Raw genomic sequence first — 13984 nt, 5'->3', positions numbered from 1 at the left:
GTGGCTTACTCCAGGTTCCTCGAGTGGGAGCACATCTTTCATTCTTTCAGAGGGCCTGGAATATCATTCCAGATGCTTGGGTGAGGTCCATTATCACCAGCAGGGGCGTATTAGCCGCGAGGCAAACAAGGCATTTGCCTTGGGCGGCATTTTCCAGGGGGCGGCAAAAAAAGCCGCCCCCAAATGCCCAGGGCAAATGCCTTGTTAGCCTTGCGGCTAACAGACATGCTGGGCTGCTGGGCGTTCGGGCGGCACTGGCGGGAGGGCGGCTAGCGAGGGAGCACTTCCTCTGAGCTGTCTGACTCAGCTCCCTCGCGCGCCGCAGAGTGATTCTGGGAGCCGGAAGATGTCATATTCCGGCTCCCAGCCTCACTCTGCGGCGCGCGAGGGAGCTGAGCAGACAGCTCAGAGGAAGTGCTCCCTCGCCGCCTGCCCAGCAGCCCCACTAGACCCCAGGGAGATAGAGAACCCCCCAGCATTCCCAAAGGTAAGGAGGCTGGGGGGGAGGGGGTAAATTACTAAATATATATGTTAATGTGAGTGTGTCTGTCTGTCTGTCAGTGAGTGTGTGTATGTCTGTTAGTGAGTGTGACTGTTAGTGTGTGTGTATGTCTATTAGTGAGTGTGAGTGTGTCTGTTAGTGAGTGTGTGTGTCTGTTAGTGAGTGTGTGTGTGTGTGTGTGTGTCTGTTAGCTAATGTATGCGTATCTGTCAATTAATGTGTGTGTGTGTGTGTATTTAGAAGGCTGGGTGGAGGGTGGGGGGCGCCTGAGTTTTGTCCTGCCTAGGGCAGCACAAAACCAGGATACACCACTGATCACCAGAGGTTATCATCTGGAATTCAAAGAATTTCCTCCTCCACCAAGGTTTGTTCGAAAAAAGCTTCCTACCAACATCCAATAACGAGAGATTTTGACTCTTTATGTCAACAATCTTCTTATAGAAGAAGCCATCGTACCTGTACCCATAAAAGAGAGATTTCAGGGATATTATTCTCCCCTGTTTTTGGTCAAGAAACCCGAAGGAAAATGGAGACCTATATTAGACCTCCACCAGCTCAACCTGTACCTGAGGGTCAGAAAATTTCGCATGGAATCCATTCGCTCCATCATTCCTGTTGTCCATCACAAGGATTGGATGATCTCGGTAGACCTCAGGGATGCATATTTTCATGTCCCTATCACGATCACGCACCAGAAGTTCCTCAGGTTTTGTGTCCGGAAAGAGCACTTTCAATTTCAGGCTCTTCCCTTTGGGATAAGTACGGCCCCGAGGACCTTCTCAAAGATTTTGGTCACCATCATTGCTCTGCTCAGAAAAGAAGGTGTAGCGGTGTTTCACTACCTGGACGACATCCAGGTAGTGGCCCCGGACTTAAAATCCATGTTCCAACACAGACAACTAGTCCTTGACACTCTCTCTCATTTCGATTGGCTCATCAATCACGAAAAGAGTCACTTGCATCCTTCAAGAGAACTGGTATTCCTGGGAGCAAATTTCAATACCGACACGGCGATTGTATCCCTCGCACACGACAGAAAGCTCATACTTCGAGATCGTATAAGGAACTTCAGACTGAAAGCTTCAGCCTCGGCGAGAGAGTTTGAGAATTCTGGGGATTCTTTCCTCCACAATAGAGCTTGTCGGATGAGCACGGTAGAACCTTTGCCCTCTTCAACAATATTTTTCTGAAAAATTTCAGGACCAGCTCGAGGGATTGGGAGAGATTGATCCGCATTCCTTTTGTTGTGAAACAGAAGCTCCTCTGGTGGATGTCATGGGAAAACATCTCCCAAGGGTTTCCCTTGTTGGTGATAGATTGGGTGGTTATTACGACAGACGCCAGTCAGACCGGATGGGGGGCACATTTAGGGAATCTATTTTTTTTCAAGCAAAATGGCCTCCAAGAACCCAATGCTTGCCTTCCAACATCAGGGAACTGAGAGCTACTTTTCTGGCACTTCTTCATTTTCAACACATCATCCGGCATTCCTGGCTCAAGTTGAGAGTGGACAACAAAGCGGCTGCTGCCTACTTAAATCATCAAGGTGGGACAAGGAGTGTAGCCCTGATGAGAGAAAACGTTCCCATTATAACCTGGGCTCAGAATCATGTGGAGGGCCTGTGTGCCACCTATCTCCCAGGAAAGGAGAATGTATTGGTGGATTTCATCAGCAGACACCTGATAGAAGCTTCAGAATGGCAACTTTCCAGGAGGATCTTCGCTCGGTTGGTCCAGAAGTGGGGTCTTCCCCAAGTGGACCTCATGGCAACTATTCAGAACACACAGGTCCCGTGCTTTGTGTCAAGGAGATACCATCCAAAGGCTCAGGATGCTCTATCCATCAAGTGGGAATTCGATCTAGCCTACGTCTTTCCTCTATTCCCCTCATCCACGCTGTTCTGAGAAAGCTCTCCAAGGAACATTGCAAGGTGATAGCTGTTCTTCCCTTCTGGCCTCGTCGCCCTTGGTTTCCCCTGTTAGAGGTTATCAAGGGACCTGCCTTGGGAGCTTCCAGTCTCGGAAGACCTGCTGATTCAGGGTCCAGTGTTTCATCCGGAGACTCACAAGTTCCTTCCATCTGAATCAAGAGATTGTCCTGCCGGGGTATTTTCAAGAACCTTCTTCTCCTGAGGAAGTAAGATGTCATACGCTAGATTTAAAGAGGTGTCTTTACACATATATTGCACGCTCAGCTACTTGGAGAAAGTCTCCCCAATTGTTTGTGATACCTTGGGGTTCTCGTAAAAGTGAAGCTGCTTCTGTCGCAACCTTTCGTTCCTGGACTGTTCAGGCTATTTCTAGAGCATACAGAACAAAACAGGTACCAGTTATCAAGGACATCAAGGCACATTCCACTAGGTCCATTGCTACTTCATGGGCTGCAGAGTCAGGAGTCCCTGCAGAGAGCATCTGTAAAGCTGCCAATTGGTCATCTTTGAAAAACTTTGTGCATCACTACAGAGTGGATGTCTCATCTTGTTCTGATTCAGAGTTTGGCCTATCGGTCTTGAACTCTTATAAGTCTTAAGTTAATATTAAAAAAAAATTTGTAGCATAAATTTCCCTCCCTGAGTGGTTATTGCTTTGGGAATCCCATATGTTAAATGCTGCCATGATTAGCCAGGAATAGAGAAAATGTATTAATACTTAACGTATTTTTTTTATTTTCCTGGCTATTACTCATGGCAGCATTTGGTCTTCCACCCTCTCTTGGTTTATTCGTCTTGTTACTGGACTGAGGTGTTGATGCTACTGGGGTACCTATTATACTAGGGGAAGGTATGCCTAATTGTTTAATTGATAGTTTCCTGTCCTGAGGGTTAGAGGGAGGAGCTAAACCCATATGTTAAATGCTGCCATGAGTAATAGCCAGGAAAAGAAAATTACGGTAAGTATTAATACATTTTCTCTAATCTAGTCTGTTTATAAAAGGCATTTTGCTGAGATATCTGTCCTTCATGATACTATTTTTAATCCATTCTCGGTTCCACATTTTATCAGGTAGCAGTCTGGGTTGATATACTGCTACACTTTATACAATTGATTCATTATAATTTACTCATACTAGTGGCATTAATCTATAGAGTTGTTGTTTTTTTATTGCTCTCTATCATAGCCACAAGTGATTCACTGCAGCTGAGATTTATCCTCATTCTTTGCAACATACTTTCAGGTAGCAATTAGTGTGGATACACTGTTACACTGGATATATTTGTGTCAATACAGTTTATTTATAATAGTGGTGTTTTTCGATAGGGCTCTCTATTGCCTTTTACCACACGAGGTTTACTGTAGTTGATATACAAATTTAATCTGAATTTCTAACTTCCACCCCTATCATCCTCAGCTATATACCATCCAGTCTACTATAGAGTATTTCCCTACTGGCTACTATACAGAGCCTTTATTTATTTGTGGCTCTTTTTAAATGGGTTTATGTTATGTCTCTTTCTCTAAATATGTAATAAAATTGACCTAATTGTATATATATTTCTAGTTCTATATTAGTTTTATAATTTTCAAGGAACCTTTTTTTTGTCCGTTGGATTTTTTATCCTCTGTCTATTTTTGTATTTCTCCTATTGGTCAATTAAGGGTTACCCCCTATTCATGTTTGCTTGTACACACCTTTCTGGGACACCCTGTTTTGTCTACGGCAACTACACCTCTAGAACTTAAACTAATAAATAAAGATGTAAATAAATGCAAACCAAATTAGTTAAATGTTTAGCGACCATATCAAATATAAAATACGGATGCAAATAGTCTAACATTTTAACTTATTTACATTTGTATGTTTTAGAGGTGTATTTGTTATGAATGTGTCATATTGCTATCTGGAAGAAAAAAAAAAAATTATTTGCTCCAGTTATTAATTTCTATTTCTGACATGGTTTTTAGTCACCTCACTTTACTGCTTATATTATGTTTTTTTTTTTTCTCCCCTTTTCTCTGAGATATGTGAGCCAAATGCAATTAGGTTCCCACAGTTAATCTATCTCAGTCTCAATCAATATCAGAATATTTAAAAGCTGAAATTAGAAGGACGACTATGCTACAAAAAATTGTCACATCACAAGTTGTGCAAGCCAGGGTAACACCAGCTATAACTATGGTGTTATTTTTGATACAACAGGCTGCCATTTCCATATTTTGTATATTAAATTTAAGTTGTACAACTCTAGAGTATATGCTTACACATTATAATTTTTTTAAAGGACCACTATAGGCACCCAGACCACTTCAGCTTAATGAAGTGGTCTGGATGCCAGGTCCAGCTAGGGTTAACCCATTTTTTTTTTTTATAAACATAGTTTCAGAGAAACTATGTTTATAAATGGGTTAATCCAGCCCTCAAAGCCTCTAGTGGCTGTCTCACTGACAGCCGCTTGCGTGATTCTCACTGTGAAAATCACAGTGAGAGCACGCAAGCGTCCATAGGAAAGCATTAATAATGCTTTCCTATGAGACCGGCTGAATGCGCGCGCAGCTCTTGCCGCGCGTGCGCATTCAGCCGAATGGGAGGAGGAGAGCTCCCTGCCCGGCGCTGGAGAAAGGTAAGTTTTAACCCCTTTCCTCTCCCCAGAGCCCGGCGGGAGGGGGTCCCTGAGGGTGGGGGCACCCTCAGGGCACTATAGTGCCAGGAAAACAAGTTTTTCCTGGTACTATAGTGGTCCTTTAACAAAATATTATTTATAATCTAGTTTGTTTTCAAAGTGATACAAAAACACAAACATTTTAATGGTTTCTGTTTAAGTCCGTTCAATGATTGTCCAGAATCAAGGCAGAAATTACTAAATATTTTTGTAAAGTAGCCTGTGCTTTGCGATTAAAGTAAATGACGTTAAAGAAAACCTACAACTAAATTTTCTTTAAAAAGTCCAATAGTATTTTTTACCGGTTTCTTTTTGTATATATTACAGAAATACAATTCTATTTACAAATACACTCACGTACACATGAATGGGGTAGTGGGGGGGATTGGGATACCATATGCACATACAATTAGTTATAAATACATGCATAGAAAGCAATGCAAAGTATACAGTAGAGATTGCACTAGAGTGCAAACCTTCCATGCGTAAATAAAATAATCCAAAACATCAAAAAACAAATTGGCAAGTAATGTAATAATTTAAAGAAATATTATTTTAGGTTACTTCTAAGTTAGTAATTTTATTGGTGACTCTTGATCGGCGAGGGATACACTCCAGGTCATATCGACTTTCATAGATGGTGGGGCATATGTTCCATTGGTTTTTTCTATAAATACCTAAATAGGTGTAGATATCTGGCTTGTATGCTAAGAGACATTTGATACCAGAGCTGCGAATGACTGCATCTGTCTGCATGATGCTCTCTTCATCAGTGAAATCCTGAGTATACACACAAATGACATGTTTAGTATCTGGCTGAAAGGGGCTAACTTTGGCAACACTAAGGTGTCCATCAACTACTGCTGTAGCTATACCACGCCAGGCATGATCTACTTTGAATCCCGTTTCTAAATGCATAAGCCATTTCCCGGATGTAACACCAAAATTAAGAGCCAGTTCTCGAACACACTCATAGTTTATATTCCATCCTGTATTTTGAAGCTTGTCCCAAGCATCTTGAAGGTCCTTGCCACATTTTACATCGGGGCCGTAGCCAGGGCCACACACGTTAATCCACCCCACTGGTCCACACCCTTCATGAGGGTTTCCAAAACGGGGGACCTTGGAGGGTCGGTAAGTTTCCAACCATTCCTCAAACTCTGCTCGAGGTGTCTTACGAGCATCAAAGATAATCCAAGGGTCCATGTCAGCAGCCATTGCTGCAGCAGCAAGGTCATCTGCCATAGACCATCTAGTCCTCTCGTCTTCTTCACAGTCTGTCATTTCTTCACTTCTGGAAAGACATGAAGTTTGGAAGTATTTATATGAAAGGCAAATTTGAGAACCAATTTAAATGTTCGCTTTAGCTTTGATAAATACAATAGTATAGTATAAGTTGTAGAGGAATGAAACAAGAGGAAAAGCTACCTAAATCATATATTTGTAGCTAAACTAGACATTTTAAATGTGCATCTAGATTGTGAAGTACCATCAGGAAACCACACAAATACCTTTATATTATCTAAGATGCTTACAGATACATATTTTTTAATGAATGGGTAGCTACTGATTGGCTTAGAGCGCAAGCTGACCTCTGAAGCAAATCCGCAGTGCCCCTACCAAGCTTCACTCTGCTCTTCCTAAAATTTGGAGATCTGGCATGAAGGCAACATTTGGAGTTAAACCATTTGAAAATTACACAGACATTGGTGCTGGGCAGCTGGCAAATCCCAACAACCATTCATGAGAAGGGAAATCTCACCAGGGTATTTTAAGACTCTGAGAGTCCCCCTGACAGTGGGGAAGAATACATTATATGGCTGTGGGTAGTCTATGGCATTTTTACATCATGGCTGGGTGCAATTTCTCAGCCATGGCATTTAAATGGCTATAAGCAGCACTCACCTTGAGCTCTGCTCATAGCTTTTCTGTAGGTCTAGGGCCACTAACCATGAATCCAGCTGACAGAGGGAACCTTTACTGGTTCCTTTGCACTAGCAGAGATTTAACCCCTGCTGGTAGCTTTGCTGCATGACAGACTATGCTGTCAAAGGGCCTTAAAAACTGCACTACATTACAGTATAGACTGTCATCTGGTCCTTAAGTGGTATAACAAAATTATCTTAATAAAATCGTGGGGGTTGGAGTGCCTGGATGCTGACTCTCTCGGCCTTTCACCGACCGCCCATTTTAAGTAAAAGAACTGAATTGTAGCCTATCTACTGTAAATCTTTAGGCTGTAATGTAAACACTGCTATAGCAGACCACGGGTAACACGACCGGTTACCTCCGCTGATAGCTTCCTTCAGCCGCTCAGGAACCACTTTAGAATATAAAAATTTCCTCTCAGGAACTGGACGACACACAGCTCTGGAGGTACAACACAATTTTATTGCCACACACGGCTTTTATGCATAGTCCCATGCAAGGGGTCTTCAATGCCTATAAACAGGTGTTATCCCAGAATCCTCTATGCTTGGGGGGGTCGCTGTTCCTTTGTCTCCCAAATATGGATAGCCTGCCACTCAGGCGAGGGGTCTCCCATCTAGGACGACGGGGGGGGGGGGGGGGGTCTTCATCCCATGAACCTCTGTGCTTGGGAGCCAAGGGGCGGGAAAAGAGAGCATCCCTTTGTCTCCCAGGCACAGAAAACCCTGCCAAACTAGCCAGTGCCCCACCAAAAGTGTCCCCACCCACCTCAGCAATCTCTGTTCGCAAGATTCCTGTGCTGAAACCTGCAAGGAAAGCATCTCCTTTCGGGGTACAAATGCTCACCCTGGTTGGCGTTCGTCTATACAAAATGGCAGCCACCCAGGGGAGCACTCATTAATGACTTCGCTTTCGGTTTCACACTATGTTGCCAGTGCGAACGTTGCGGTTTCACACTTGTTACGAGTGCGAACATTCTAATTCATTGGCAGGAGCGTTTTAATGGGGCACTGGGGTGGTTCTCGTTTGGGAAATGAACAAGTCGCGAAACAATCCAAGAATGCTCCCCCTGGCGGGCAATCGTCTATATGAAATGGCGGCCACCCAGGGTAGAACTCATTAATTTCCTTCCTTGCGGTTTCGCAACTATGTCAGAGGTGAGAACGTTCTACTTGAATGGTCTAACTAGTGTTCTAAATGGGATATCGAGGTGGTCCTCGTAAGGGAGACGAAGGAGTTCCTTTCGTAGGAGTGCTCCTGAATGGGGAGCGGGTACAATATATGAAGGGCAAGGGAAAAACACACAGTATAAGTAGAAAGCACCCGAACAAGCGGTGGTTCCGCCACAACTGCATTTTCTATAAAAAGACAGTGTCTATTGCAAAAAGCCCACAGGGACTGACTAGACACACCAGAACAACTACATTAAGCTGATGTTGTTCTGGTGATTATAGTGTCCTCTTACATTTATTTAAAGGTTAGTTTGCAACCATAAAAAAAAATGACAGTCACTTAAGCATACAACATTTCAAATAGACAAAGAGGGACACTGTAATTATAGAGGTGTGGCTGGGGGGCAGGGCCAGGGCTGTTCTGATAAATTTCAGGTGACTTACTAGTAATCATTTATGTAACTAAAATGTAATTTAGAAGAACAATGCATCTTAATTACACAGACTAACTTCTAAACACATTTATTGTAGTTAAAATACACATTACTGTGAGTATTATTGCTGTGGAGCTCTGTTGGGGCTCCTGGAAAAGAGGGACTGAGGGTTTTGGTACACAATAGGGACACTTAAGAGGTTTGCGTTATGTGCCCTCATTGCCAAAGATTTTGCTCTACCTAAGAAATGAAGTCCAAAGAACGAGATTCAGTAAGAAAAAAAAGAATAAATAAAAACATGGGGAAATAGAGGCACAATTAAAGAATTAACAAACTGCTAAATGACAGTGCTCCCATAAATTGTTTGTCTCAAAAAGGAATTCTTAGCAAATCTGGCATTCAAACCTTTCCACAAGCACTCTGTGGGGTAGCTGAAGAAATTAGGCCTGCTGTTTTTCCTTATTTGCACTACCTGTCTTGGCATACAAACAGGCTACTTTGAAATTGTATGCTAGTGGAACTTTAACCCCTTAAGGACACATGACATGTCTGACACGTCATGATTCCTTTTTATTCCAGAAGTTTGGTCCTTAAGGGGTTAAAGTAGCTCTTTTCTCAGAACTCACACTTCCTCTTATATTGTCCCATAACTCTTAGGTGATAACCAACTAATGAACTCACACTATCTAAAAAAGAGAATATGTGATCTACTTCCACTTTTAAACTTAACACCTTAAAAAAAATCAACACTACAATCTCACCAACATTCATTGCTTCCATGTTGCATTTGATTTTGTGCTGTCCTTCAAACCTTCCTATACATAAAATAGGTTTAGTAATCAAGGCAAAACATGGCACACGTTTGAAGGCTACAGAATGTTGGGAATTTTCTTTGCACACATATGGTTTTGTCAATGGTCCATTCCTCTAAAAATGGCTTTTTCGGTGAAATAAATCGACACCATGATTACTATGCTGAAAAGGAACACCTAAAGAGCATATACGTGGCTTTCTGTAAAGTCACTCTTCCTTCCCACTTTTTCCATGTTTATGAATTAACCATTGCTAATGCCAGATGAAATAGAAATGCTAATTTACATGCAATTTATGCACTTCTATAAGTACTGCAATACTGCTGTAATTGGCCTTTTTTTCTACTGTTTATTCCTACTCTAATCTACTATGAACAACTCTTTCAGATGTATTTAATCTCTGACAGTCCCTCTATTAACTTCTCCTCACTTAAATTGCAAAGTACAGTTGCACAGTGCTCATTAAAACTGTCAGCCTTACTACTCTAGTATCCAGCCTCCAACACAAATATTGAGGGTTAAAGGGACACTATAGTCACCTGAACAACTTTAGCTTAATGAAGCAGTTTTGGTGTATAGAACATGCCCCTGTAGCCTCACTGCTCAATCCTCTGCCATTTAGGAGTTAAATCCCTTTGTTTATGAACCCTAGTCACACCTCCCTGCATGTGACTTGCACAGCCTTCCATAAACACTTCCTGTAAAGAGAGCCCTATTTAGGCTTTCTTTATTGCAAGTTCTGTTTAATTAAGATTTTCTTATCCCCTGCTATGTTAATAGCTTGCTAGACCCTGCAAGAGCCTCCTGTATGTGATTAAAGTTCAATTTAGAGATTGAGATACAACTATTTAAGGTAAATTACATCTGTTTGAAAGTGAAACCAGTTATTTTTTTCCATGCAGGCTCTGTCAATCATAGCCAGGGGAGGTGTGGCTAGGGCTGCATAAACAGAAACAAAGTGATTTAACTCCTAAATTACAGTGAATTGAGCAGTGAAATTGCAGGGGAATGATCTGTACACTAAAACCGCTTTATTTAGCTAAAGTAATTTAGGTGACTACAGTGTTCCTTTAAAGGCTAACATTCTTGCAAAAAGACTAATATTGGGGTGAAGGGTTGACCTCCCTAGATAAGTATTGCTTGACTGGGCAAATAATATCCCAGGAGGGGCACTGCTTCAGATACCAATAGTTGACACATGGCAGAAATTACGTTTATGTGTCAGTGTGCGGTTGCCATCCATGTAAAGGAACTGCTTTGTAGGGTTGATGGTTGAAACTGAGGGTCGGCATACTTTTGAGGAAACAGCAATGTAGGGGTTTTTTTACGGTCAAGAGCAGGCATCCCTAGAAAGACCTTGCTGTTGCTGCAAAGTGGAGATCGACCAATATTGATTTTTTTTAGAGCCGATACCGATAATCTGTGAACTTTCAGGCTGATAGCCGATAACTTACCGATATTCTGTACATTTACCATTTTAACAAAATAAACTATTTCTACACAAATCTACTGTAAACTGAACATGCTTATTATTTATTTAAGGTAAATGCACAAAATATACATGCCAGTCCGAATTTTTAATGTTTTCAAGAATATATGTGTGTGTAATTGATGCAGTGAGAGTATTTGATTAGTGAATGCAGTGTGTATATAATGAATGCAGAGTGTGTGTTTCTGTAGTGACTGTATAGTGAATGCAGTGAGTGTGTAGCATGTATAGTGAATGCATTGAGTGTGTAGTGTGTGTATAGTGAATGCAGTGTGTTTGTGTTGTGTGTGTATATAATGAATACAGAGTGGGTGTGTTTGTGTAGTGTGTGTGTATAGTGAATGCAGTGTGTGTGTTTGAGTAGTGTGCATATAATGACTTGAATGCAGAGTGTGTGTGTTTGTGTATTGTGTGTATATAATGCAGAGTGTGTGTGTTTGTGTAGTGTGTGTATATAATGCAGAGTGTATGTGTTTGTGTATATAATGCAGTGTGTGTGTGTGTGTGTGTGTGTGTGTGTGTGTGTGTAAAATGGGGGGGGGGGGCATTTTTTATTTAAAAAAAAAAAAAATAATTAAATCTTGTTTTTAGCCCCTCCCTCTCTACCAGGCAAGGGAGGATGGATATGGTACTCCCTGGTGGTCCGGTGGCATGGAATGAGCAGTGGGGGCCCGCAGCAAGCCCTTACCTTTCCAACAGCTCCCTTGTATAACTCTTGCGGCCTGTGTGCCGCGCGGAGCGTTGCCATGGTAACCCGTGGCAACGCTCTGACGGCCCCGGGACTTGTGAGAGTTAGACAGAGGAACTGCTGGGAAGGTAAGTACGATATTGCTGTGCCCCCCCCAAGACCGGCGGTCCTGATCGGCAATAATCGGTATCTTTATTGGCCAATACTGATATTGCCGAAAATACTGAATATCGGCCAAACTGATTATCGGTCGATCCCTACTGCAAAGGCTTGACATTTAGGGAGTCACTGCTAATGGGGCCATGGACATACAAAAATGTAAGGCAATGTTTCATAGAGCAAGGATGAAGACCTCTGTGAGGCATTGACTTAGTTGGCCAGGAGAAAAGAAAAAATATATACTAAAAGGGCCTGGTTTAGAGACCAAGGATGCAAGTCTTGTTTGAATATGGTTCATTACAAGAGTTTTTATGTGGAAAACGTATAAATTAGGAAACTCGAGTAACGATAATCAAGCGCCTAGCCATGCAGTTGGCATTTACAAACATTTGTGAAAAAAAATAGGTTGTTCTGAAGGGCTCAGTGAATTCAAGTGTGGTACTGTGATGGGATGTCACCTTTGCAAAAAGTCAGTTTGTGAAATTTCAATCCTGCTAGATATTTCACAGTCAACTATTAGTGAAATTATAGGAAAGTGAAAGCGTTTAGGAACAGCAGCAACTCAAAGGAAGACCACGTAAAGATACAGAATGGGGTCACCAAGTGCTGAGGCATGTGATGCATGAAAGTCACCAATGCTCTACTGATTCCATAGCTGAAAAGTTCTAAACTTCCACTGACATTAATATCATCACAAAAACTGTGCGGCAGGAGCTTCATTAACCCCTTAAGGACACATGACATGTGTGACATGTCATGATTCCCTTTTATTCCAGAAGTTTGGTCCTTAAGGGGTTAAATAGGTTTCCAAGGCCAAGCAGCTGCATGCAAGCATCACATCACCAAGTAAAATGCCAAGCATCATGTGGTGTAACGTTCATTAGCCACTGGACTCTTGAAACATGTTCTAAAGAATGACAAAAACACACTTCTCGGTTTGGCAACCCCACAGAAATACTCCAAAATTGTGAAAAGCCTTCCCAGAAGAGTGAGAAGCTGTTATAACTGCAAAGGAGGGAGATGTAACTACATATTGATGAAAAACATAGGGTCAGCATGAAATAAGCAAACAGAAAAAAATGCTGCACACCTGAAAGTAAGGGGCTCCCTCCCCCCTTAAAACCACATAAAATACTAAATGATAAAAGATAAACAAGTGGCACCAAAATGTATAATAGCAACAAAGAGTAAAAATGGCAAATAGCCAATGTGTTCAAACATAAGATAAAACATAAACCAAAGAAAACTAAAAAGTGAGAATATAAAAATATGTAAACAATATAAAGTCTTTATATATGGGTATGGAATAAATGCCACTCAAATGGTAGTAGAACACAACAGATGTGCCCAAATATACACTTTGGTTTGTGTTTTTATACCATGTTTTAACACATTGGCTATTTGCTGCTTATACTTTGTCTTTCTATTATACATTTTAGCACAACCTGTTTTTACTCTTTTAACCACATTTTAATGTCTATGTATTTAGAATGTGGTGCCCTAAAGGTCTCTGTTGATGTACTTTTGTATAGTGTAAGTGTTGAAGGAGAGTTACACTTACTGTCTAGAATGGGCCGAATGGTTCTTATCTGCCGTCACATTCTATGTTTCTATAATTGGGGCAGACTGGAAACTGTCAGCTCTGCACCAATAACAAAAAGAATGTTCATGTCTAACATGCAAAGCATCCCCCTTACCAACTGTCTCTCTCTCTCCAACCAATAGCATCGCCCTCTATCCTTTAGTAGCAGAGTGTAGCTAAGTGTACTCTATGGTTAAACCCCTTTTATTGTTTTTGGTAAAGTGTACTATGTATCAGCGTGTCTTTACCCCTGCTAGATGACTCTGCTCACTCTATTTACATATGTAACAGTTCAACAGATTAGAAGGTAGAGGAGAAAAGTGCCGTGAAATATATTGATGGAAGGAATGAGTCTACAGGAGAATAAAATGAAGAGAATGTGAGAGGGCACCACTTGGAGTGCAGGTATAAATGAATGCTAGTCAGGGAAGCGGCTCCAAGCTGCAGTAAAGGAAGCTTGCTGTTTTCTTACTGGATGGCAGGCTCGGTGGTCACCAGGCTCGGCGCTTGCGCTTCCGGTTCTAGGCCTGGTTGCCATGGTGACCGCAGCTACTTTGCCCATCCTTAGTGGGAGGAGTTTTGGTGTGCATTTTTTTTGTTTTTGCCCCCTTCTAATTTA

General features: G+C 41.8%; 1 protein-coding gene across 2 annotated transcripts; it reads right to left on the bottom strand.

The window, feature by feature from the left end:
* Window positions 1–5370: 5370 nt before the first annotated feature.
* On the bottom strand, window positions 5371–13905 carry C12H11orf68 (chromosome 12 C11orf68 homolog). Of its 2 annotated transcripts, none has more exons than XM_063437664.1 (2): window positions 13838–13905; window positions 5371–6394 (listed from the first exon to the last, which is right to left on the bottom strand). In XM_063437664.1, the coding sequence occupies exon 2, from the start codon at window positions 6382–6384 to the stop codon at window positions 5656–5658; it is 729 nt and encodes a 242-aa protein (XP_063293734.1). In that variant the 5' UTR covers window positions 6385–6394; window positions 13838–13905; the 3' UTR covers window positions 5371–5655. The 2 variants fall into 2 exon arrangements, with proteins under 2 accessions (XP_063293734.1, XP_063293735.1); XM_063437665.1 differs by lacking the exon at window positions 13838–13905 and adding an exon at window positions 13614–13822.
* Between the last annotated feature and the right edge of the window lie 79 nt (window positions 13906–13984).

Source organism: Pelobates fuscus, chromosome 12 (assembly GCF_036172605.1).
Source record: "Pelobates fuscus isolate aPelFus1 chromosome 12, aPelFus1.pri, whole genome shotgun sequence".
Lineage (NCBI taxonomy): Eukaryota > Metazoa > Chordata > Amphibia > Anura > Pelobatidae > Pelobates > Pelobates fuscus.
Note: the sequence above shows the minus strand (reverse complement) of the source record. Positions and strands in the feature narration are given on the sequence as shown.